Source organism: Odocoileus virginianus, chromosome 5 (assembly GCF_023699985.2).
Source record: "Odocoileus virginianus isolate 20LAN1187 ecotype Illinois chromosome 5, Ovbor_1.2, whole genome shotgun sequence".
In the NCBI taxonomy this organism is placed as follows: domain Eukaryota; kingdom Metazoa; phylum Chordata; class Mammalia; order Artiodactyla; family Cervidae; genus Odocoileus; species Odocoileus virginianus.
The window spans coordinates 10,769,541-10,796,529 of NC_069678.1; the positions used below are offsets into that span (position 1 = coordinate 10,769,541).

At 40.8% G+C, this 26,989-nt stretch overlaps 1 protein-coding gene across 3 annotated transcripts in view; it reads right to left on the reverse strand.

Annotated features, from left to right (window-relative positions):
• Positions 1-326: 326 nt before the first annotated feature.
• Positions 327-26,989, reverse strand: part of GATAD2B (GATA zinc finger domain containing 2B) — an 82,993-nt gene continuing 56,330 nt past the window's right edge. For 2 of the 3 annotated variants that reach the window (XM_020890823.2, XM_020890824.2), the window contains 10 exons: positions 14,055-14,390; positions 10,234-10,363; positions 9,507-9,638; positions 9,081-9,209; positions 8,482-8,652; positions 7,437-7,752; positions 6,547-6,749; positions 5,503-5,613; positions 5,228-5,345; positions 327-4,571 (listed from right to left, as the gene is read on the reverse strand). In XM_020890823.2, coding sequence (XP_020746482.1) covers positions 4,438-4,571; positions 5,228-5,345; positions 5,503-5,613; positions 6,547-6,749; positions 7,437-7,752; positions 8,482-8,652; positions 9,081-9,209; positions 9,507-9,638; positions 10,234-10,363; positions 14,055-14,389 — 1,779 coding nt within the window. In that variant the 5' untranslated portion in view covers position 14,390 and the 3' untranslated portion in view covers positions 327-4,437. The remainder of the gene's footprint in view (positions 4,572-5,227; positions 5,346-5,502; positions 5,614-6,546; positions 6,750-7,436; positions 7,753-8,481; positions 8,653-9,080; positions 9,210-9,506; positions 9,639-10,233; positions 10,364-14,054; positions 14,391-26,989) is intronic. The other variant, XM_070467372.1, reaches the window with a different exon arrangement.

Sequence of the window (26,989 nt, forward strand, 5' to 3'; positions counted from 1 at the left end):
CGCAACAAGTCAGCAGGAAAGCTAGAGACTAAACCCCAGGTCTCCAGGCTGTGCCACCATCCCACCCCCTTTGTGCTGTGGTTCTCTTTACTCTCCACAGTCTGGACTAGGAGTCTTAGCTTTTGCAGTAACCCAGCCTCACCCCAATTTACAAAGCCTAAAACTGTGTACAGATGGATATGGCTCTCCCCTAAGGGAGACATTCTTAGGATGACTTGTTTAAATTATTTCTATCATCCCCTGACAATCCACCCTCAAAGCCCCATGAAACTAGGTTCTTTTTTTGGGGTGGGGAAATCCCTTGCATAAGAAAGCTTGACACTGAATTTTGTTATATAGGTATATTGTATATATGCTGATGCAATCAGAGAAAAAAAACAGTGCAAATACAATTACAATTCATAATAATACTTGGTTTCAATGCCCCCGGGAACTGCCCCATTCCTCGGCTACCTCCCAACCCCCAGCACTTCCCCACAGTCTCAACCTAATGCTGGGGGGTAGGGAGGGTGGGCAGGTTAGGGGAGGGAGTGGGCTCTGCCAAGGCAGTGCTGGTGACCCGGAGGGACTACTCCAGGGTGGGGAGGCAAGGCACAAATTAGGGGTGGGTGGTGGGGGAGGTGGCATCTCTAAGGAGGGATGGGGTTGGAGCAGCTGCCAGTCTCAGTGTGCTGGGCCCGGCCCACTCCCCTCCCCACCCTCCACAGCCCTGCCTCCCTACCCCCTCCCCTTCCCCAGAAACCCTTTTGCACGGATCATACACAAACGGGCACATTACAAAATGACATAACACAGTTTCACAATATCCATGGCTAGGGCTTTTTTTTCTCTTTTTCAGTTTTTTTTTTTTCTACACAATGTACAATTCCTTTTAAATGGATCAAGAAATAGCTTATATACATGAATGAGTCCTTGTTATAACATCTCGGCAGCAAATATCATAAGCTAATGAAGGTCTTGTTGGAGGGGAAGGGAGCCTAGGACTGAGGAGGGGGTAGGGGGTGTGGAGAGAAGGTTATGCCTTCTGGAGAAGTGGGGAGAAAAGGGAGAGGTTAGGGAAAAGGAACAAAAGTAAAATATCAAGAAGCATCTTTACAAAGCAGTTCTATAGCTAATTCCTTTTAAAGGGGAAAGGAAAGGCAACCAAAGCAGGAAAACATTTATCTTTGTGTCTTAAAAAAAAATTGTCTACCATACATACATCCAAAAAATGTGGAAAAAATACTTATTCCAGGGATGAAAGAAGTCCAGATGCTGTGGTCAAATGACAAAAAGAAAAAGAAAGAAAAAAAAAAAAAAAAAAGACAAATAAGGACCTCTGTCCCTCAGTTTTACCAAAGCCTTACCGCTCAATCACCTGTATCAGGCTTAGAGAGAGTAAGCCACTGTCCATAAACTACTACTTTTAAAGCCTCTGGTGATGGAGGAAGCCAGGCAAAACTGGTGGGATCCTCATTCTAGTATCACCCTGAGCTTCAGTGCTCCAGGGGTAAAGGATAACTCTGTACAGAGGGTCTTTCCTCCTATCTTTCGGGCATAAGGTTTAGTGTCTATGGGGCCCAAGGCCTGGGGATGGACAGCAACAATAGACTTGGAGGGACACAAGGCAATCAGTGATGAAAAAGTAGAGAAATGAGGAAGACAGAAGGATGGGGGAGAGGGAGGAAAAGGGAGGAGGTGGAAGGCTAATACTTTACCATGATTAGAGGAACCTCACTGCACCCCCTCCCCCCCACCGTCACTAATCCCTGGGAAGGGTATGAAAATGGGGATAAGAGAGGGTAAGAAATCAAATCTCAGCGATTGAGCAAAGGGTCACGGAGCTATACTAGTCAACAAGCAGCCTCTATGTAACTGACCCTGAGGGGATAAAAACAGGGAAGACTCCACCCTCTCCCCTATCGCCTCAGCACCTTGGCAGGCACTCGACTACAGGCTTTCCTTCCCCATCATCCCCTATCTCTACACATCTTACTTCCAAACCCCATTCAAAGGTGGCCTGGCTCCCAGGGAAGGGATTCAGCTCAGGGCAGGGACAGCCCCCAGCCAGACGGTATTGCACATTCTCTGTTCCTTACTTTTAATCTCAACTGACAAACTTGGGCACCTCGTACCTCTGAGCACCTCTGAGCTGGGGGAGGGGAGACATAACAGAAATGGCACTTCATCATGGGGTGGGGGGAGGGAGGCTAGACAGACATGCCACAAGGCAAGATGACTTGCAGGGAAAATATTTTTTAAAAAGCTTCCAATTTCGTGGAAGAGAGAAAAGCAAAACCAAACGATTTATCCAGTGCTTTCAAAGCACAGAGGGCAAAGGAAAGATGTAAGAATATATCTTTATATATATATATATAATTTTAAAATAATCCCAGACCCAGTTCCACTAACCCCCCTCCCTCTCCCACCACTTAGTCAGGGGTTCCACATTCCCCAGAAAAATACTTGAAACGACCCCATCACTACCTGTTACTAGCGTCTAGCTTCCAGATCATTTCACCACTGGGGAGCCCAGACACAGGCTGCATCTCTGCTCCTTTATTAAGTGCTCAATGAATTGGGGGAAAGGGAGGAAAGAAAAAAAGCCAGGAAGGCCCGTAGGGCCAGTATAATCACCCACAGTGGCTCTGGAATATGGGGAGTAGAGGCCAGTGTGGGGGGAACTGAGCCTGATTCCAGCTCCTCCTATCCCCTCCCCAAACTTTATGGGGAGGATGTGCAGTTTGTGTGTGTGTTAATTTTAAAAGTGCCTTCTTACTTTAAAAAATTATTTAATTTTAAAAAATAAAAATGGGGGAACCTCTCCAGGTGGCTTTCAAGGGCAAAATGTAACACTGCTCTTCACACCTCTCTGCTGAGAGTATCCCTTCCTGAAACTCTGACAGCTTTTATTAGAGCTGGAGAGGCAGGTGGACATACACTATGAAGTGAGCAGAAACCCCTAACTTTAATGGGCTTCCCTTACTCAAAAACAACCTGGTCCCTTCCCCCATCCCCCATGGTGTGGGCAAATGGGATGCTAATCTCCCCAATCCCCAGAACAGCAACATTGCACAATTCAATTCATTCTCTACATTAGTAGCACTTAAGAATAAAAACAAACAAGAAAGCAAAATTTATAGAATTCTGGGGAGAAAAGAAGACAACAACCACTTTCGTAGCACAGGCCCAGGACTGGTTCTGACATGAACTGTTCAGCTGTGAGCGATCGGCTCTGCAGTTAGGGCAGCAGGGCCAGGGCAGGGCTCCAACCTGATGAGGTGCCCTCACCCTCATCTCCTGGCGCTCAGAAGGTAAAGAGACAAACGGGAAAGTCGCAACTGTTGGGAGGGAAACCCCTCTTTCTTTCTTCCTCTATTTCCTCCCTTTGACATTTCACTCACTCAAGCCCATCCAACTTCCAGGACACCCAGCAAAGTCAGGCTGGGAACAGCCACTCTATATTACAGATGGGGCTGTGGTTACTGAGGGCAGATTAGGATTTTTAAAAAAAGAAAAGAAAAGAGATGGGGATGGGGGAGAACTTTACAAAAAAATAAGATGAAATAATTTGGGGCTAGTTGGCCTGGAATAGTCTTCTGTGTCTCCACTAGGGTCAGGAGACCAATGTCATTCACCCAGCATCCAGAAGGCTAGGACCTTGTCTCAGTCCTCCTTGGCTCAACATTATGTTCACTGTCATGCCCCTTTCTCTCTTTTCTTTATGGGTCACTTTTAGAGTGGTTAAGTTTTAAAGCTTCTCCTTCCAGGCTCTTTCCCCTCATTCTTAGAGCCCAACTTCAATACTCAACACTGCCTTCTGAACTGTCCTGTTCAGAGACACCCCACAGCTGGTGTGCTATTCTTCCTTGTTTGATGCCACCACCTCCCCCCAACCCTGGGTTAAGTGCATTAAAAACTTTTGCCCCTAACACTCCCAGTCATGTCCTACTTGGCAGCTGGGGACCCTACTGCAATGCTCCTATCACTTAACTGAGTGTCATTTGTGTTTACAAAAAACAAAAAAGAAGAGAAAAAAATACTGGGTGAAAATAAAAAGGTTTAACCGTCCACTAAACAAAGGGAGGACACACAACATCATTAAAAATGATAATAATAATTAAAGCATAAAAACAAATTTTAGAAACACACATCAAAGGGCTTAGATTTCTCCCCAGGACCTCGTTCTGACCTCTATCAGAGGCAGAGATCCACCTCACTATTGAAACTGAAGAGAGAAAGTGGCAGAAGAGATCGCAGCTGTGTAAAACAAAGGGGAGGTGGCGGGGCAGGGCGTGTGTTTTCTTGTTGATTCCTACTTTTTGTCTTCTGTTTTTCTGTTTTGTTTTCCGTGTATGGTAGGCACCAGTACAGGCACTGCATGCGACGGAAGTTGGGGACAATGGGAGAGGAGAGGGGTAAAGGATTCAAGGTCGGGCAGTGTAAGTGGAACAGGCGTTATTTCTGTCCACTGATGGACTGCGATATAGACCGGGGAGGGATCATGTCTAAAAGGTATTCCCGCTGTCGGTCTGCCAGACTGGGGGCTTTGTGTCCTCCAATACCAGTGTTCAAGTATGCAATGTTGACACCTAGACCCAGGAGACAAAAGTGGAGGGCAGGTATTAAAAGAGGAAATAATACCTTCTTCCGCAATACCCTGAGGCTACAGTCTTGGAGATGCAGAGGGAACATTAGAAGTTGTCTACATCAGTCCAGTCTCAGTTAAGCTTTATTTCAGTAGCAACTACCCACCCTGCTCCCAAGCTTTAGGTAGAGGTCTTTCCTAAACTTCAAACCTACCAGGACTAATCAACATGGTATTGATGGTATAGAAGAGTCAAAGAAAACGGTGGTGAGAGTAAAATAATCAAGACAAAGAGAGGGGAATTACTGAATCAGCTTTGGTTTAGGGGCAGCTGACTTTGAAGAAACTTCCCTAGGTCACTCAACCAGGATCAGGACAGTTAACACTGCTATTCTGGCCAAAAGAGATCAATAACCACATGCCCACCAAAAGGGCACACTAGAGAGGACTATGTCATTTTCACCACCAAAGCCTTAGTGTACTGTGCCTGGCATGTACTATTGATTTAGCAAACATCTGCTGAATAACCAGAGTGAAGGGAGGAGGGCCTAAAGACAGAGCAGAAAACAAAAGACAGAACAATCACCTAAAGGAGCCGCTAAAGAACTGCAAACTAGCTAGTCAATTCCCAAGAAAAGTTCTCAGATCAACCCTTCTTACCTGGCATACCAAGGAGGCCACCCGGCACAGACAGCTGGGGTGCCTGTGCAAAGTTGGAAAGCATAGAACGGGCAGATGTGGGTATACCACGCTGGAGGCTGCTTTGGGGCTGTGGAGCCTGCAATGATGAGGAGACAAGTGATCATAACTTTGCCATGATGGAAGGTGTAAGGGGAAGGAAAGAATATGGGAGTTCAAAAGAGCAATATGATTTTCCACAGAGCAAAGGACAAACTAGAATAAATGACTGAAAAAACCGTAAGGGAAATCCTCACCTGCCGAAGCGTATGATGTCTCATTATGGTCTCTTGTTTACTGACACTGGACACAGCTGGAGCCGTAGTGGGGGAGAGGGCTGCCTGCTGCTGTAATCGCTGTTCAATTTCCTGTTGGGAGTCATCAGGTCAAGTTGGGCAGGACAGCACCCAATTTCCTAACCAGAAAACCTAGAGGTCTTCTTATCTCTAATGTTGCCAGCTAGTTGGAGGGATATGGAAAAGGTAAAAGATTTTGGTGGGGTAGTTGCACTAAGAGCTCTGGGTACAGTAACCGCAATACTTCAATGCTTAAGGAATCCCTCTCTCCAGGAAAGCTGGCTCTCAGAAGTTGGCTGGAGTTCTAGGTGGTGGTGATGAGCTGACTAATGTAATTAATTAAGGCCAATGAGTTACTGAAGTTTTATTTTTGACTCCTGTCTACTCATTTTCTAGAAGACCTATGATGCTACCCAGAGGGGTCCGATAGGTGGTGGGGCAGAAAATAATCTGAGCTTCCCAATACATCTTCCCTGCTCCAAGATATTCTCATTCTACTAATACATACTGTATGAAGAATCACACACACTAGCAATCACTAATCTTCACTGGGCTACTTTATAATTTACCCTTCCCTTTGTCATTTCTTTGTCAAATATGGACTGCAGATAATTACTTCTCTAAAAGAGAGTTCTAGTACAAATGTAAATCCTTTTCACCAAAATCCATTTGTCTGAGGAAATGAAGTCAATAACAGAGGAATTTCCACAGTGCTATCAGGGAAAACCAAGATTCTCAAGCCTTTTGTCCCTTTCCCTTAACCTCAGACATTATGTGTCATTAAACTCTTACTCAATCAGAAGTAGTCAAATGGAAATGGGAGAAGCAGGATGGTAAGAAGGGTATAAAGGGAACCCAGGCCTCTAGGTTCAAGGAACTTCGCTTCAGAAACCTAGATCACCTGGACTGTAGATTTCACACAGACAACTCCTCTAAACTAGAAAGAACTGCCTTTTGGTAAAATCCAACCTGGACAGGCAGTTGGTGAGAAGTCAAAATTCTTACCTGTTCCTGCTGTAGGGCTTTAACAAAAGCATTTTTCAGCCGGTTGGTGTGTTCTGCCTTTAGAGCCTTCTTCTGGTTGGAGGTCATACACTGCTCACATAGAATCTTACCATTCTTCTCCTGCTTCCAGTGAGGGGTGAAATCTGTGCGGCACTGGGCACAAACAAAGGGTTCGACCCGAAGAAGAGAGGCACAGCTTTTCCCTAGATGCCAACAAAAACAATAATCAGTGGTTTCACATTTCCTCTCTATCTCCTCTGTTTCTCTTCATCAGATGAATCTTTTTCCAGGAAGTTTACTCTGAATTAAAAAAGTGACTCTGTAATTTATAAAATATTTACATTTCATTTGATTGCAAAGTATCACTTTAGGGAATTAGTACCATCCTTATTTACAAATGAGGAAATTAAGAAACATAGCTCCAAATGACAAAACTGGGATGATAAAAACTCAAGTTTTCTGATTTCCTATTATGCAATAATGAGAAGAAAATGTGTGTCAGAGTCAAAGGGCTCCAGCCCGCACACTGCAAATAGAGAGCAATCCCTGCTTGCCGCCACTAGACATAGTCCTTGTGCAGCAATGAAGACCCAGTGTGACCAAAAATAATTAATTAAAAAAAAAGAGCTAAATGATATGCTGGAAACAAAAAAATAGACAAGCTATACAAAATACACAATAAAAATATTAAGCCTAAGACATACAGACACACAAAAAGCTTTTTGATATGCTGTTCCTAAACAGCCTCTGAATAAAGGATGGGAGTGGTTTGGTAAAAGTCAGGGAGAGGTTATTTAATATTACACAGTACCATGTGATACTCTGTCCATATTAATCAGGTGTGGCAATCTCTTGCTTAGATAAAAAGACTGGCCAACAAACAGCCTTACCTTGGCTGTCGATGACACTCTGTACAACTTCCTCCAAGCCTACCATGTAGATGAACTCGCTATTGGCTGCACTAGGCAGGAAGTGAAGCAAGGGAGCAGGTGGTTTAGGGGGTGGAATCTCCAAGAGTGTCTTTTCCAGCTGTTTGCGAAGAGCCAATTTGGCTGCAGCCTGTGAGTTGGCAGCATCTGTCATGGCGCTGGGGCTAGGAAGTGGTGAGGACACTCTGTTCACGGTCCCTGGCTGGATATGGGAGGCAAGATTCATATAGATGGCAGAGGATGTTGTGCGCTGACAGGGAACAGAAGAACTTGACTGCTGAAACAGATTGAATGTAGGGGTCAGTGATGATATGTGGGAGAGAGAACCAATTTTTACTTTCATGGCAGAGAACACTATCTGATCCTAGTCTGACCTACGTAGCTTCCCCCAAACTTGGAAAATGACATGAGGTGTCCAACTTCTCCACTGAAAAAGGATTTTGGCACACAGCAAAGGAGAATGACAGTGGCTATGAACTAAAACTGCAAAGATTCAGGATTCTTTGTCTTACGTCCTTTATGTTCCTTATTCCTTAGACCCCTCCAGCTTTTTCTTCTAGACATATTTTAGCTTACTGCTGCTCTGTTGCATCTAACCCTTCTTCTCCAACTGCTATATTCACGTGGGCTTCCCAGGTGGCTCAGTGGTAAAGAACCCACCTGCCAATGTAGGAGATGGAGGAGACTCGAGTTTGATCCCTGGGTTGGGAAGATCCCCTGGAGGAGTAAATGGCAACCCACTCCAGTATTCTTACCTGGAAAACTCCATGGACAGATGAGCCTGCTGGGCTATAGTCCGTGGGGTTGCAAAGAGTCAGACACGACTTAGTGACTAAGCACACACATGCTATATTCATACAATTCCTCATGATTTCACTTTTGGGACCACTGTCAACCCACCAAAATTTCCTTTGTTGTCCTAGTCCAAAAACTTAAAATCTATGACCTTTTCAACAGGGAAAGCAAATAAGATTTTTTCTGTTTCCACATTAGGGCTCCCTCTTACCGGTTGGTAATTGATGGTGGGATTCATATTGGGTGTTGTGGTGCGTACAAGGCCAGGCTTAGGTGGGCCCCGCTGACCCTGTAGCTGGGCTGGGTTTGGCGCAATCACACGTTGAGACATTAACATGTGTGGGAGGGTGGTATTGGTCGCTGAACGGATGACACTGTGACCCTGAAGTGTGAGAAGATACAGTCGTAGGTGGCAAATGCCTCACAAAATGCCAAACAGAAAACACTGTCTATAATATATAGCTAGGTAGAAATACAGTCAGACTTGGTAAGTTTGTCTAATGATCTATGGGATAAATCTGTCATCACTGTAAAAACTGATTAGTAATTAGGAATTCCCTGGCTTTTTTGGTATAAACTATCTTAACCCTCTATGGAAAAGGGCTAGGAATTAGAAAGACTACAGTGGAAAGATCAGTTATTCATCCTTCTACTGCAGACTAAATCATGCCATTAAGGACCAACAGGACTACTGATAATAATGACATGTCTATCAAGGCCAGGTTCTTGCTGTGATCTTCACAAAAGCCCCGAAACCGAGATAGGATAACAGAGTTCCCTGAAACTAAGATCACACTATGGGTCACATACCTGTAATGTTCTCAAATTCTGTTCAACCCCTTGGGCCCCAGGCCGGGAGGGAAGCTTGGACAGGCCTTGCTGTCCCACATGGGCAGGAGATGGCTGAACAATAGATGCTGCATTTTGTACAACTGGAGTCTGGGAGAGAGGAGAAAATGAGACAGTGGAAAAGGCTAGTAATCAGAGGTAGAAATCTGGTACTAGACTTTCAAAACTCCTTGTCAGTCTGAAGCTCCTGTTGAGCAGAAGGGAAAATGAAAAAATAGAATCACAGTTTTCTTGATTAAGGCCCCAAATAAAAAAATAACATTATTCCTAGAGACTAAAACCCAGGGGACCAGAGAAGAATGAGCCACCCTGCTGAATCTACCTGGGGTAGCCCATTCTCAGTTTTTCTTTGCTTTCTGCTAGTCCTTTATTTCTTGGGCACAGTACCTTCTGAACCACATTCTCTTTCTGTAGCTGACTCTGTCTCAGTTTCTTTAACAGCACCAGTCGGGCTTCTTCCAATCGCAGCTCATCTCTCAGTTGCTTGATGAGCTGCTGCCGTTCTTCAATGCCTTTCCCCTGAGGAAGCACGGAGACGATCAGCTACAGCAGTAGGCACTCAGAGCCCATCCCTGCAAGGTGACCTGTTCTTCTAGGTCAGAACCTTCATCTCCCACAAGCAGCACAGGTGCAATGGAACTGTTACCTTTGTGTTCCTAGCACACAGTCTGGCACAGTGCCTGGTATTCATTAGGTACTCAAAAATAGCTTACAGAATGAAAGAAGAGATCATATATAAATGCTAAACAGATTCCTGGCAGAAGAATGGCCAAAGGGAGATATTGCTTTTCTTGAAAATAATGTTCCTTAATCTTTTAAACTCGTGTCTCCTCCAGAAATACATAAAAACTTAGGAATTCCTCCATATTCTGAGACCCAGGATACAGTATAGAAGGTATTTCTAGTTAAGAGTTGAGTTTACATGATCTGAACTATGAAGTTTTCATTTTCCAAAGATAAACTACACTGAATATGCTTTTTCAAATTTTCTTCTCCACTTGTAGTTATTTAGATCCAAAAAGTAAACACTAAAAGAAAAACAGAAATGGGACTCTCAGGGAATTAAAAAGAATAGTAGAAGCAAGAAATGATGAAAGGAATCTATTTTTTTTACCTTAAACATCTCTAGGTTGGCTGCTTTGAGTCTTTCTTCCATTCGGGAGCTGGAACGGGGGCTGGAAGCCTCATTATCAGACAAAACAATGATGTCTGGGGAGGGAGTTAGCCTTCCTCGGTCTGGTTCACTGGACAAGAAAAGGAAAAATTAAGGTATTTCCAACAAAGTTCATAGAAAAGTTACGAAAACTTTTCTACACTGAACAAAGAAATCCAAGGAAACTTAAGTCTGTTCTAATTCACCCAGGGAAGACAGAAACATCCAAATCAAAGGATAAAGAAGAAACCAAAATGGAAGTGTTGACAAAACCCTAGCAAAAAGAACTTTTTCCATCTAAATTCCTTACAGAGGATGCAGACAGAAAGACACTGAATGGCTTTAGGAATGAAAGTAAGAGATAACTGTTTTTATCATACCAATTTTAATCAAAAGTCCAAGTGCTTTCCTTATATCTCAGTCTCCTTTTGGGTTGTCTTGAGGTTCAAGAAGGAAATGGTTAGCCTGACAGGGGAAGAAAGGCAAAGGCAGTAGAGCCTACTTGTCCACCCCAGTACAGAGGACACATTGCCAAGGGGGCATTTTATCAATATGATGATACTGATAAGATGATGATCCTGGCTATCTGAAGATTTACAAGAAAGGAGGTTATATGGTAACTCCAGTGAAGTCTATCCTGCCAAGGGTTTAGGCCAAAAGAAGGTACTGTTGGTACTGTTGTCAGTGGCTTAAGAGAATGGACAGTGCTAAGTATAATGTCTACAGCCTTCTGGAGGATTAAAACTCCACAATTAAATGTATGGGTCTTGTACCTAATTGCAAGTTCTACTTACCATCTTCCCTCAGAAAAAAAAATATCTCGAAATGACTCTGATCTAAACCTTTCACACCAGCTATGCCCTATGGCCAATCATAGTTATTAAATGACAACTCTAGTTTTGATCTTTCTTGGGCTAGTCTTAAAAGCTTCTTGTCAAAAAAAAAAAGAAAAAGAAAAAAAGCATCTTGTCCCTCTAAAATAAAAAATGGCACTCAATCACTTTTTAACACTTAGATAACAAGAATCCTACGAATTCTAACTGCCTGAGGTTCCCACGTCAATGACCATATCCTATAATTCTCTCTTGATTTCTTAACTCAGATATCTTCGTTGACTACTTTCTTGAAATCTACAGTGTAGTCAGGAGTGTGTAGGTCTAAAACAATGTGTTCTTAGGTCTTACTTAAACTTGTAACTCAAGCCTTTTATAACCACAGATCTTTAGTCCTGAGCGCCTCTTGACCATTTCTCAGGGGGTCTTGTCTCAGATGCCATTGGGACTTGGAGGCCTTTTGAACAAGGTACCTTGTTGGTTGGGACAGGCATTCAATTCCTCAACAGGGTAAAACTGAGGTTACTAAAACAACCAAGTTTAGCTGAGGAAATAAAATAGAAAGACAATGATAATAGTAACTATCTTGGGAATTACTAAATTTGTCTGCATCACTTTATAACCACTGGTCACAGACACAAGCTGAAAGTGTAGGGTTACAGAAAAAAGAAGTCACTAAAGGGAGAAGAGAACCTTTTATCCTTTAACCCCCAGTTCCTGGAGTAATGGTCAGGCCTAAACAAACTGCATTTTTATTTAAGTTTCTATATTCCTTCATGCCCCACCCCCATCCCTAACATGAGTAAACAACTTTGAGGTCTGGTAGATTTCTCTTTCTTCTATATGATTCCCTAATGTTTACATCAACAGTCAGAAGCTCTTTCTATCCTGACCTGGCTGGATACACACCTCACAGATTATTTCTAACCTAAGGAATTCTTCCTTGCTCAAATGAGTGCCACTTATTACTTAAGGATTATCCAGCAACAGAACAAGCAGAGACATTACAGTATGAAGATTTTGGAATTGAGCGAAATTTATCAGGAAGTTGTATCTGAGAAAACCCTAAATGATATTTTATTCCCAAATATAACTGACTCTTATTACATAAACAGCACAGGTAAGGAAAAGCCCAAGTCAAGTTTCATTCCTGTTTTTTTTTTTAACTTTTGACGTGGAACTCTGGCTTTTTATTAAAACTTTTCTGGGGATAGAAGTTACTTTGCTACTCTCCCAAACATACATATGATTTACAATACTTGCTGTTCTTAGGTATGAACAACCTACCAATTAGGTATTATTAAAAGCCAGACTTGCTGCTGATATCACTTTGTAACTCGGACTGGCAGATTCCCAGAAACTATAAAACTCCTAATCTTTATCCAGGTAATAAAAACAAAATCAGAACTGCCGTGTTCTCGATAGCATTCCAAAACATAAGCAGTGCTGGTTTCATGCATATCTTATTTCATAGATACCATAACTTGCACAGCTGATGGCAAAAAAAAAAAAAAGATATTTAGGCAATTATGATATGGCTATCATGTAAAGAGCCCTTCCTTCTTTCTGCTTTTAAAGTCCCTCCTCCTTTTATCCACATCAAAGAAACCATTGTTCTCCATGCTGAGCAATCTATCAATCTTCTTTCTTCTTACAAAAAGCTTGAGGCTAAGTGGAAATAGCTGTCAGTGTATCTGGTCTGGTGAAAGGGAAGACGAGCGACAGGGCAGACAGGGCCTATTTTTTTCATGCAGAATGGGGATCTAGATGGTTTACATCAAGCCTCTTTTCCTGGAGAACATTAAGAACAGTTCCCAGTTTCCAAAGAATCAAGTTTCAAAAGTTCAATCCTCTTATAAAATTAAATGCAATGGGAGAGTTTTCAGGGTACTCTAACTTTCAACAGAATTTATCTGTGATATAGTACAATTCCAACAGCACTGAGATCTTACCAAAATGTGTAACAATGTTTTTATGAAAAATACATTTTCAGTTCCAAATTTGGATGTAAGGAATCCACCTAACATTTCTCCTCTTCATTGACCCCAGTGAAGGGGGATTAGTCATTTACTCCAGAAGGCTAACGGTGATTACGGGGCAAGTGGATTACTCAGGTGCATTATCTCATTCATCCACTTTTCTTTTTTTCTAAAAATGTCTAAGGATTAGTCTGCAATACTTTGCTGATACCACATATTGCTCCCAAGAATTTTTCTCTTCTTTCACAACCTCTACAGAACTTTTCTGATGTTTCCTAAGGGTTTTTAATGCTATTACCAAGAATACTGTTCCCCTACTGGGTGTGATTTAAAAAAAATAACTCTGGGACAATGCTAATAAGTTAACATGAAAAGGTAGAGAAAGAAACCTAAGTAAGATTATAACCATTCCTTTTTTTTTTCTTTCTTGTCATGTGTATGTGAGCGAGAGAGCACAAGCATGAGTGTACTTGTGTAAGTGAATGTGTAGGCATATTTGGGGTTTGGGGAATGTGGCACAAATGAAGTAAAAAATGCAGATGATCAGCACATGAAGAAGAAAGAACACACAAGAGAGGACCATACTCTCTGAGGTAATAAAAGCTGGGTATTCATAATCAACAGATCTCAAAACTCCTGGGGTGATCTGAAGAAATGACTGCTTTTGCCTCCTAAAATGGCCTAAGATTAGAGTGAAAGTATATTAACTCAATTCTAATTGGGGTACCAACTCTTACAGCCTCCTTGATCCAGAAACAGCTACTTTATCTTAAGGATAATAATTTTTAGAGGCACTTATTTTCATTTGGAAACAAGAGGAATTCATGGTCAAGCCAGATGGCACAGATACACCTTCATTCAAAAAGCTTTAGGAAGAAATACCCCTTTCTCTCATTGGAATTCATTCCTTTTTCATAGGCTTAGTTTATGAGAAGATCTTAACTATGGAGGCAGCTGAATCAAGCCATACCTCCGTCTAGCACTCATATCTACAGGTTCATCATTGATGTTTTCTTTGCCTGGCCTTCCAGCAGTCCTGTTGTCTCCATGAGGCCTGAGATTCCCATTAAGCTTCTCTTCATAGCCCTTGACACCACTGCCATCTTGTTTAGTGGGTAACTCATGTGGCACCTCAAGATTTGCCAAATCCTTTCGTTTGAGCAGTGCCAACATTTTCAGACGTTCCATGGCCTCATGCCCCTCCATTTTGAGTCGTTTAGCCAGGACATCATCTCGCTCATCAGCTGGGTCCAAGCTCCGCTTCAACAGATTCAGGCGAAGAGCATCCTCTGTCATTCTATCCATCCTATGGAAAGAAACATTCGAGTGCAATCAGAATAAAGTCCCTTAAATAGTCCACAAGGAAAGAAGAATCACAGGCATATAAATGGAAGGTTAAAGTTAACTGAGCTAACGTTCTACCCTATTAACTTCCTAGATGATCTGTATTAAAAGAGGTATCATCTCAACCTCAGCAGTGAAAGTAAACCTTCAAATGCCTTCCAGTCATCGAGGTTCTTACTGTATAGATGTCTGAAACCAAAGACCATACTCACTGAAATAATCCATTAAGAGCCTACATCTCTCAAAAAAGTAAACATTCTTTGGTGACTGGCCTTTTGTGTATGCATGCTCAAAGTCAGATGCTTTGGTTTTAACTCTCATGCCAAATTCTTCTCCTGGAAAAGACTCTTTTATGAATGGGAGGTTCCTTAGGTCACCCATGCATATCTTTAACTAGACATTTTTACTGATGGAGAAACATGAGAAAGATTAATTAGACAAAGGGCATCTAACAGGAATCCTCAGTTGTCTGGATACAGCAACGGTCAGAGGGTCCCATTGTTATTTGCCCTCAATCCTATACAGATTGAGTATCTTAAGATACTTTGTTCAGCAAAGAACTCAGGCACACAGGAAGATAAAAGGTACTATGTTTGTTACTCTCACAGAAAAATTATTACAGGCAAGCTAAGTATGATTTTTCCTTCTTATTTTGATTTGTTACACTAAAATCTAGCTGCAAAATTTCTCCAACACTTTTAAATCCAGGGTTACCTTCCTGGTAGGAAACAGCAATGTGACACTGGAAAGAAAATTTTTTGATGCATCAAAACACAGTTCAAACTGCTATTTACTTTTACAGGTCAAATATTTTAAAAGTTACTTTACCTCCCCAAATCTCAATTTCATCTGTAAAAGTGGGCACTCAGAAAAGGGTTCAGTAAAATTTAATTTCTATACCCTCAGGATATAACTTTCACACGTAAGATATAAGATTCAGCTTTGTAGGACAGAGCAGATTACCAATGTTAATTGGTGCTCTTACAGAGAAAAGTATGTATGTGCTTGCAGCATCTTCCTTCCTGTAGTGCAGAGTAAAATGTAACTCTTCTAGTTATAATGAGAAAAAGCAGTAACCAACAAAAGAATTTCCAACAAAAGGAAACAGACCTTTTGGAGAACAGAGAAAAGTCAGAATTCAGACCTCTGAATTTTCAGGTAATGTTTCTTAACTCTCTTTCTCTTTTTCAAAAACACCCTTATTGAGAAATAATTGACATTTCATACAGTTCACCTATTTAAAGTGTATAATCAAGTGGTTTTTAGTATACCCACAGTTGTGCAATGATCAGCACAATCAGTATTAGAATATTTTCATTATCTCCTCCTTAAAAAAAAACCCATACCCACTGGCAGTCACTCTCTTCCCCCTTTACCTCTGTACTTCACTAATTGAATTTATCTCTAAATTTGCCTATTTTGGACGTTTATATAAATGGAATCATACAATATGTAGTCTCTTATGACTGACTTCTTTCACTCACCATTATGTTTTTAAGGTTCATTCAAGTAGCATATATCACTGCTTCATATTTTTTATGGTCTAATGATATTCCATTGTATGGATATATATTTTGTTTATTCATTTACCAATTGATAAACATTTGGGTTTTTCCTCCACTTTTTTTGGCCGCCCTGTGCGGTATGCAGTATCCTAATTCCGTGGTCAGAGACAGAACTCATGGCCCCTGCGGTGGAAGCACAGAGTCTCAGCCCCTGGCCCACTAAGGAAGTCCCCTACTTTTTACTATTATGAACACTGCTATGACCTCTGTACACACGTTTCTGTACGGACATGTCTTCAATTCTCTTGAACATATACCAACAAGTAGAATTGCTGGGTCCTATGGATCAAGACCATCCCCATGGAAAAGAAACACGAAAAAGCAAAATGGCTGTCTGAGAAGGTCTTACAAACGGCTGTGAAAAGAAGCGAAGCGAAAAGCAAAAGAGAAAAGGAAAGATATTCCCATTTGAATGCAAAGTTCCAAAGAATAGCAAGGAGAGATAAGAAAGCCTTCCTCAGCGATCAATGCAAAGAAATAGAAGAAAACAACAGAATGGGAAAGACTAGAGATCTCTTCAAGAAAATTAGAGATACCAAGGGAACATTTCAAGCAAAGATGGGCTCGATAAAGGACAGAAATGGTATGGATCTAACAGAAGCAGAAGATATTAAGAAGAGGTGGCAAGAATACACAGAAGAACTGTACAAAAAAGATCTTCACCACCCAGATAATCACGATGGAGTGATCACTCACCTAGAGCCAGACATCCTGGAATGTGAAGTCAGTGGGCCTTAGAAAGCACCACTACGAACAAAGCTAGTGGAGGTGATGGAATTCCAGTTGGGCTATTTCAAATCCTGGAAGATGATGCTGTGAAAGTGCTGCACTCAATATGCCAGCAAATTTGGAAAACTCAGCAGTGGCCACAAGACTAGAAAAGGTCAGTTTTCATTCCAATCCCAAAGAAGGGCAATGCCAAAGAATGCTAGAACAACCGCACAATTGCACTCATCTCACATGCTAGTAAAGTAATGCTCAAAATTCTCCAAGCCAGGCTTCAGCAATACGTGAACTGTGAACTTCCAGATGTTCAAGCTGGTTTTAGAAAAGGCAGAGGAACCAGAGATCAAATTGCCAACATCCACTGGATCATCGAAAAAGCAAGAGAGTTGCAGAAAAACATCAATTTCTGCTTTATTGACTACGCCAAAGCCTTTGACTGTGTGGATCACGATAAACTTGTGGAAAATTCTTCAAGAGATGGGAATACCAGACCACCTGACCTGCCACTTGAGAAACCTGTATGCAGGTCAGGAAGCAACAGTTAGAATTGGACATGAAACAACAGACTAGTTACAAATAGGAAAAGAAGTACATCAAGGCTGTATATTGTCACCCTGCTGATTTAACCTATACGCAGAGTACATCATGAGAAATGCTGGGCTGGAGAAAGCAGAAGCTGGAATCAAGATGGCCGGGAGAAATATCAATAACCTCAGATATGCAGATGACACCACTCTTATGGCAGAAAGCGAAGCAGAACTAAAGAGCCTCTTAATGAAAGTGAAAGAGGAGAGTGAAAAAGTTGGCTTAAAGCTCAAATTCAGAAAACTAAGATCATGGCATCTGGTCCCATCACCTCATGGGAAATGGATGGGGAAACAGTGGAAACAGTGTCAGATTTTATTTTTGGGGGCTCCAAAAGCACTGCAGATGGTGACTGCAGCCATGAAATTAAAAGACGCTTGCTCCTTGGAAGGAAAGTTATGACCAACCTAGATAGCATATTAAAAAGCAGAGACATCACTTTGCCAACAAAGGTCTGTCTCGTCAAGGCTATGGTTTTTCCAGTGGTCATGTATGGATCTGAGAGTTGGACTGTGAAGAAAGTTGAGTGCCGAAGAATTGATGCTTTTGAACTGTGGTGCTGAGGAAGACTCTTGAGAGTCCCTTGGATGGCAAGGAGACCCAACCAGTCCATCCTAAAGGAGATCAGTCCTGAGTGTTCATTGGAAGGACTGATGCTGAGGCTGAAACTCCAATACTTCGGCCACCTCATGCAAAGAGTTGACTCACTGGAAAAGACCCTGATGCTGGGAGGGATTGGGAGCAGGAGGAGAAGGGGACAACAGAGGATGAGACGGCTGGATGGCACTACTGACTCGATGTACATGACTTTGGGTAAACTCCGGGAGTTGGTGATGGACAGGGAGGCCTGGCGTGCTCCGATTCATGGGGTCGCAAACAGTCAGACACGACTGAGCGACTGAACTGAACTGAGCTGATGGTAACTCTCTCTTTAACATTTTGAAGAATTGTTAGGTTGTTTTTCCAAAGTGGCTGCACCGTTTTTACATTACCACCAGCAGAGTACGAGGGCTCCAATTTCTCCATATCCTCTTAATTCTCTTTTAACAGCTTCAGATATGAAACATATTATAACACATAGAAACATTCATTAGCTGCAGGTTCCCCAAAGATTTCTTATTTTGACATGTGTTATTTCTGAAGTGGTTTACCTCTGAAAAATACCCCCAGATGGACTGACTGGAAAGTTGAATGAACACCAAAAAGTTAAGCCCTAATTCCACAGTAACAATGTCCTGGGTAACTTGATCAACACCTCATAGTGAGAGTATGATTGAGAATACCATGAGGAGTTGCAAAAGGTAAAAAGTCAACTAATTATACACCTAGGTGAAAAAAATACTTCAGAAAAGTACACAGCAAAATATACGAATGTGTGTTAATACAGTATACTGTTCTAAGTTTTGAGATAAATTATATTTATGAGCACTGAGGGACTGACAAAATGACAAAATTCAACAACCTGGTGCTGGTTGGAAATTGGGGTGCCATCATTAGCGTGGCTTCTTCAAATGATGGTTATACAAATAACTAAATCAGTTCAAATAATTTCCCCTTTATTATAATGACATAAATGGGTACACTGCAAGTTGTGAGAAGCCAGAACCAGATATTTCAATGTCTAAGGTAAGCAATCGTTCCCAACAGATGGCTTGATAACTCTGATTAAATTTTCCTTGCCCACTCTTGACTTTACTGACCCAACTTTATGTACTCGCAGCAATGCCTGCCTCAAAATCCAATGAGATATGGATGATTCTTTAAAACAACCAGACTAAATGAAGTCAGTCAGATAGAGAAGGACAAATATTTTACGGTTCCACTTATATGAGTAACCTAAGGCATATTCCCCCTGAAGGAGGGCATGGCAACCCACTCCAGTATTCTTGCCTGGAGAATCCCATGGATAAGAGGAACCTGGTGGGCTACAGCCCATAGGGTTGAGAAGAGTCAGACATGACTGAAATGACTCAGAAAGGCATATTCACTGAGACAAAGCAAAAGAGAGGCTATCAGTGACTGGGGGTGGAGAGAAGGTAGTGAGGAGTTACTATTTAATGGGAACACTGTCTCTGGGATGAAGAAAAAATTCTTAAATGGATAGTAGTGATGGTTGCAAAACATTGTGAAAGTAATAAAAACTGAATTCAACATTTAAAAATGGTTAAACTAGGGACTTCCCTGAGGTCCAGAGGCTAAGACTGTGCTTGCAATGCAGGGGGCTCAGGTCTGATCCCTGGTCAGGGAACTAGATCCCACATGCTACTACTAACACCTGGTGCAGTCAAATAAATAAATTAAATAGATAAAAAATAAATATTAAAAAAAAAAGAAAAGGTTAAAATAGTAAATTTTATGTTATGTATAGCTTGCCACAATAAGGAAAAAAAAACCCAATTTAGTAGAAACAGATTAAAAAAGGCCACGAGTGGTATTTTCAGGGTGATGAAAATGTTCTAAAGCTAGATTGTAGTTATAGTCACAGAATTCTGTACATTTATTTTTTTTTTAAATCGCTGAATCATATATTTATACGCCAATAAAGCTGTAAAAATAATATTCAATGTACGCTGAGTTAGTGCTAAGTTGCTTCAGTTGTGTTCCACTCTTTGCAACCCCATAGACTGTAGCCCACCAGGTTCCTTTGTTCATGGGATTCTCCATGCATGAATAATGGAGTGGGTTGCCATTTCCTGCTCCAATGTTAAGCTGGTCACACACAAATTTCTCTCCAAAAAGAAAAATGAAACTTCTGTAAAATGAATGTTTTATGTTGCCTTTTAACACCTAATCAAACTTTTCTGCTTTTTCCAGGCTTCAAATAATAACCATATTTCTTAAGTGCCTACTTAAAAGCCAAACATGCTACTAGACACTTTATCATGTTTCCTTATTTAAATCTCCTCAACATGTTACTAAGTGGTATTATCTCTACTTTAGAGGTGGAAAAAGTGTCAAATCAAGTACTCTAAGCCTGCAAAGCTTTAGGCAGTGAATCTAGAATTCCAATGCACGTCTAGCTCACTTCAAAAATCTATTACAGGGCTTCCCTGGTGGCTCAATGATAAAGATTCTGCCTGCCAATGTAGGAGACATGGGTTTGATCCCTGGTCTGGGAAGATCCCACATGCCATGCGCACTGCAACTAGAGTGTAGCCCCTGCTCTCCACAACTACAGAAGAGCCCACACAGCAACAAAGACCTGGCACAGTCAAATATAAATAAGTAAAACTGAAAAAAAAAAAAATCATCCACACTAAAAAATCATTAAAAAAAATCTATTGTATCTTTTACAGCTATTCCTCTCCACCCTGCCAAAAAAAAAATCTGTCATATAGTACATCTCCCTACTCAGAGCAAAATAATCTTAAGAAGCAGTGTTGTAGATTCATGCATTTGCATATGCATCCAACCCATCCATCTCCCACAGACATTAAGTATATACAATGTGCCAAGTTTTGGGTTAGGTACTAGAAGTAAAGGTGAAAAAAAGACCAGGTTACTGTCTTTAACAATTTCATTCTGATAGGAGACAGATGTGTATGTAACTAAAGTAGTTACATACAAGTAGTTAGATGTTACATACAAGTAGTTACATACATAAAGTAGTTAGATGTTACAAGCCTTTGCTATATCCTTCTTTTTCTTCCTCATACTGAATTCAATTCATCCAGAGGCAAAACCTAGAAGCCTGGAAATCATCCTTAACTTTTCCAGACTTTTAAATGTAATTCACTAAGTCCTATCAATTCTATTACCTTCCTCTCAATGAGAAAATTTAGCCATTCCCTTGTATAAGGGATGTTCCCAACACAGGGATCGAACCTGGGTCTCCTGCATTGCAGGCGGATTCTTTACTTCTGAGCCACCAGGGAAGCCCCAAATGAGAAAACAGGTAGTGCTGGCATGCTGCTACTGGCAGCCTTCTTGGTCATGAGGGAAGTCAGTTTGCAGATAAAGCAGATGCTGTGCACAGTAGAACATTGAGAGGAGAGCTAATTACATAGCTGTGCCACCAAATCAAACTACTCTGAAGCTAGTCCTGTCACACAGACCAACAAATACCTTTAACGTTTAAGCCAGTATGAACTGGATTTTCTGTTACGTAAACCGAAAATATCCAAATGGACAGACAGCTCTGTCAGAAATGCTGAAATGAAATCAAGGTGGAGATACCCACTAAACAAGTGAATATATGGTACACAAACAAGAGCACCAGAGTTCAGGCCAGAGCTGGAGATAAATATTTGAACAGGTAAAGAAGATAACTGAAATAATGTATGGGGATGAATGAAACTGAATATACAGTTGAAAAGAAGAGCCAAGGATAGAGCCTTGGGCAATAACTACATTTAAGGATTAGTTGGTCAAAGGAAACTAAGAGAGCTAAGGGAAAACTAGAAAAGCATGACACGTCAACAAATTAAAGGAGTACTTGTGTCCAACAATTACAGCAGAAAAATATCCAGCTTTAAATTCATTGCTAACTGTTGTAAAAACATAAGAATGGCCAGATGGTGACACAGCTTTAGAATCATGCTTGTCAAGTTTTCAAATCACTGTTACCCCCAAATCAAAATACAGGTCTGCAGTGAAGACTATCAGATCCTGAGAGGGAAGAGGATGGAGGGATAGAGGTGACCAAAACGAATTAGTATCTATTCTGTCAACCACTACTTACTAGGCAATATATAAATAAGGCCCTGTATATGTATTCCCTCATTTAATCACATTAAAGTTATTTTTAGTGAACTAAACATTATAGACTGGGCTTCCCTGATAGCTCAGTTGGTAAGGAATCCACCTGCAATGCAGGAGACCCTGGTTTGATTCCTGGGTCTGGAAGATCCCCTGGAGAAGGGACATGGAAGAGAAATGGCAACCTACTCCGGTATTCTTGCCTGGAGAATCCCATGGACAGAGGAGACTGGCAGACTACAGTTCATGGGATCATGAAGAGTCAGACATGACTGCAGTGACTTAGCATGCATGCAAACATTATAGATATAGTTGAAGCACCCTGTGTAACTTTCCCACCAAATCATTCTACCCTCGCTCCTTCCCTCCTCAGAGAAAGGCATTATAATGGATTTGTTATCATTCTATTACATATATATGATTCCATAAATAATATAGTTTATGTATTTTATTTGTTTAGGCTGCACCACACAGCATGTAGGATCCTTGAGAAGGAATCAAATCCAGGTACCCTGAAGTGGAAGGGTGGAGTCCTACCACTGGACCACCAGGGAATTCCTTAGTTGGTATAATTTTAAAAGTAGCTCTTGTATGTATCCTTTTTCATTTTGCTTTTTTAATGCTTAATTTTTTAATATTTAAAATTTATCCAAGTAAATATATGAAGCTCTAGTTCATCTGTTTTAACTGTTGTGTAGAATTCCAAAGCAAAAAATATTTGATTTAGTAATCCACTCTCTAGTTCAGCAGTTAGGCACCAATTTGTTGATGCTAAAACCAATGCTGTGATTTCCACTTCTAGTCAAGATGGTGTAACACAGGCCGGATATGCCCGCTCACCTGAAACAAAAAACCTCTAGACAAAACACCTGAAACAAGGTCTTCAAGATACTGAACGTGAGGCTACCAAGAACAGTGATCCCAGAGGACAGGAAACAAATGAAATAAGCTCTGTAACTCACTTGTTTACTGCCACAGGAGCATTTCTAGGACATGATGCAGGGATGGGAAAAGAGGAGAGCCAGGCAGACTCTTGAGTTGAAGAGACTGAGATGAGGGTGTAAGGGTATAGTGAGACAAAGACAGCTACATTTCAAAAAGGACAAAGTACCATAGAAGCTAAGAGCTGCAGAAAGATGGCTATCATAAAAAAGACAGGTGAAGTACCAAGCATGTAAAGAAAGTAGAATCTTCACACACTGCTGGTAGGAATGTAAAATGATACAGTCACTTTGGGAAATTGCTTAGCAGTTCCTCACAAAGTTAAACATAGAGTTACCATATAACACGGCAACTCCACTGCTAGGAGAACCAAGAACATTATCTCTACACAAAAATCTGTACACAAGTGCGCAAGAAGCATTATTCATAATAGCCAAAAAGTGGAAACAACCCAAACGTCCATTAACTGATGAACAGATAAATAAAATGTGGTATATTCACACAATGGATATATAGTCATTGTATAAACACTGTATAATAGCCATAAAAAGGAATGAAGTGCTGATACGTGTTACAACATAGATGAACCCTGAAAACACTATTCTAAGCAAAGGATGCCGGTCACAAAAGGCCCTATATTGTATGATTCCATTAACATGAAAAGGCAAATCTATGGAAACAAAGTAGCCAGTGGTTGCCTAGAGCTGAGGAGAGGGGCAAAATAGAGAATGACTGCTAAGGGGTAGGCGGGTTCTGTTTGGAGTGATGAAAATGTTCTAATCTTAGATTGTGGTAACATTTGCACAACTCTGACTACTCCAAGACCAGTGAACTGTATATAAATGGGTGAATCTTATGGTATGTGAAGTATATCTCAATAAAGATGTTTAAAAACACAAGGGATGATAATAAGAGCAGATTCGATTATTAAAGGAAAAAAAAAGACTAGTGAACCAGAAGAATAGCAATAAAAATTATCCAAAATCAAACAAAGAGAAAAAAATAAAAAAATAGAAGTCTTTCTAGAGGACTAGAGAACAACTTGAAGCAGCCAAGTATACAGATAACTGGAGTCTCTCAAAGACAGGAGATGCAGTGCACAGAAAAAAAAAAAAAATATGAAGAAATAATGGCCAAATGAATAAATGATGAAAACTATAGATCTACAAATCCAAGAACCTCAACAAACCCCAAGCACAAGAAACAGGGGGGGAAAAAAACCCACACCAAGGGACATCATAATCAAATTGCTCAAAACTACTATAAACAGACTTCCCTGGTGGTCCAGTGGTTAAGAATTTGCCAATGCAGAGGACACAAGTTCAATTCCTGTTCCAGGAAGATTCCACATACCTTGGGGCAACTAAACCCCTGCACGGCAATGACTGAAACCTGCACATTTACAGTCTACGCGCTGCAATAAGAGAAGTCACAACAATGAGAAGCCTGCGCACAGCAATGAAGACCCAGCTTAGCCAAAAAAACAAAACAAACCTACTACAAAGTCTTGAAAGCAGCCAAAGTGAGAGGGGAAAAGATATGTTTACATGTAAAGACAAGGATAACATCAGATTTCCTGATGGAAAAAATGCAAAAGAGAACACAGAAACATCTTTAAAATACTGAAAGAAAAAATATCTGACAATCTAAAACACCATACCTGTCAAAAAGTATCTTTTATAAACAAAGATGAAATAAAGACTTTCAGTCTTTTAAAATTTCCTTTACCAATCTTCTCCTTTACAATTTGTTTCCTTTTTTTTTTCCCTTTACAATTTATATTTATTTGTATCATAAAAGTTCCACTAGGACTTCCCTGGTTATCCAGTGGTAAAGAGTCCATCTGCCAATGCAGGGGACATGAGTTCGATTCCTGGTCTAGGGATACTCCACATACCTTGGGGCAACTAATCCTGTGTGCCACAACTACCGAGTCCCAGATCTGGAGCCTGCAAGCTGCAAACTACTGAGCCCACACACCACAGCTAACGAACCCAGGCACTCCAGAGCCTGTGCTCTGCAACAAGAGCAGTCACCGCAGTGACAGCCCTCACACTGCAACTACAGGGCAGCCCAAGCTCACAGCAACTGGAGGAAGCCCTCCTGTAGCAACAAAGACCCAGTCAGCCAGAAGTAAATACAATTTTTTTTTAAAAGTTCTTCTAATTATAGCCTCAAAGCTTATTTTGTCTGAAAACTATATACATAGTTCTGTTATACATAAAGTAGGTAAGCAACAAGGATTTACTGTGCAGTACAAGAATTATATTCAGTGTTATCATATAATAAACTATAATGGAAAATAATTTGAATTACTTTGCTATACACCTGAAACACAGTGTTATGAATCAATTATACTTCAATTTTTATAAAAAGTATTATTAACCACAATCACCATGCTATATATCACATTTCCATGACTTATTTTATAACTGGAAGTTTGCCGTTTTGGATCCCGTCCCCTCATTTTTTGTTTCATTCCTTCCACCCCAACGGGCAACCACCAATCTGTCCTCTGCACCCAAGAGTTGGTGTTTTTGTTTTGTTTAAATTCAACATGTGAGTGAGATTATACAGTATTTATCTTTTTCTGTCTGACTTACTTCACTTAGCATAAGGCCCGCAAGGTCCATCCATGGTGTCACAAATGGCAAGATTTCCTTTTTTATGGCTAATAATTCCATTTTGTGTGTGTGCATATACATACACATATAACATTTTGTTTACCTATTCACCCACTGATGGACACTCAGGTTGCTTCCATGTCTTCACTATTGCAAATAATACTGCAAAGAACATGAGGGTGCATTATTTTTCCAAGTTAGTGTTTTTGTTTCCTTTAGGTAAATACCCAAAAGTGGAAATGCTGGATGATATGGTAGCTCTAGTTTCAATTTTTATTTCAGGAACCTCCATACTATTTTTCAAAATGGCTACACCAATTTACCACCAACAGTGCACAGGATTCCCATTTCCCATCCTCACCGACACTAACTTCTAGTCTTTTTGATGACAGCCATTATAACAAGTGTGAGATAATGTCTCATTGTGGTTGCGATTTGTTATTTCCCTGGTGATTAGTGATGTTGAACACCTTTTCACATACCTGTTGCCATCTATGTCTTTTTCTTTTTCGGCCTTGAGGGATTGGAGTTCCCCAATCAGGGACTGAACTCATGCCACAGCAGTCAAAGCCTGGAATCCTAACCACTAGACCGCCTCGGAATTCCACATCTGTTTGTCTTCATGATCATTTATTCTTACTCTCCTTCACTTGTATCTACTCATATTCCTAATTCTAATTCATATTCCTAAATCTAACTGTATGCACACCCTTGAGTTCAATTGTGTACCTTTTCTCTATCTGCACTTACTCCCTACCCCACATAATCTCATACATTCCTATATCTTAAAAAAAGCATCTATATGCTAATTCTCAAATTTATATTCCTAGACCTTATCCCTCCTCTAAAATTTTTTTGTATATATTCAACTGCCTAAATGCTATCTTCATTTGGGTGTCTAACAGGCATTTTATGAACTTATGTCCAAAGCTGAATTCATAAACTCCTGGGATAAAAACTTTCTCTTCCCCTAGTGTTTCCCTCCTCAGTAAATGACACCACCATTTAACCAACTGCTCATATGAAACTCTATGTAGTCACTCTTCGTTCCTCTCACACCCTACATGCATTCGATCTGTAAATTGTCAGCACTCCTTTTCAGATATATTTCAAACCCAACCCCTTATCACCACTTTCACGTTATTATTCTAGTCCAGGCTATTGTCCTCCCCTGGTCAGACTATTGCAATTTTTTAAACTCTGCCTCTGCTCCTGCCCTTCTCTGTCTATGTTCCATAGAGAAATCAGAGTGATCTATCTAAAATTTAAGTGGTATCATTTCTTTGCTCAAAATGCGCTAATGGCATCTGTGGTAGTTTACAAACACTGTTTCCCTAAATTCTTTGAAAGTCCTCACATCAAAAGGTGGTGGTGATGGGGATCTATGTTCCCTTCTCTTGAATCTAGGTGGGTTCATGGCT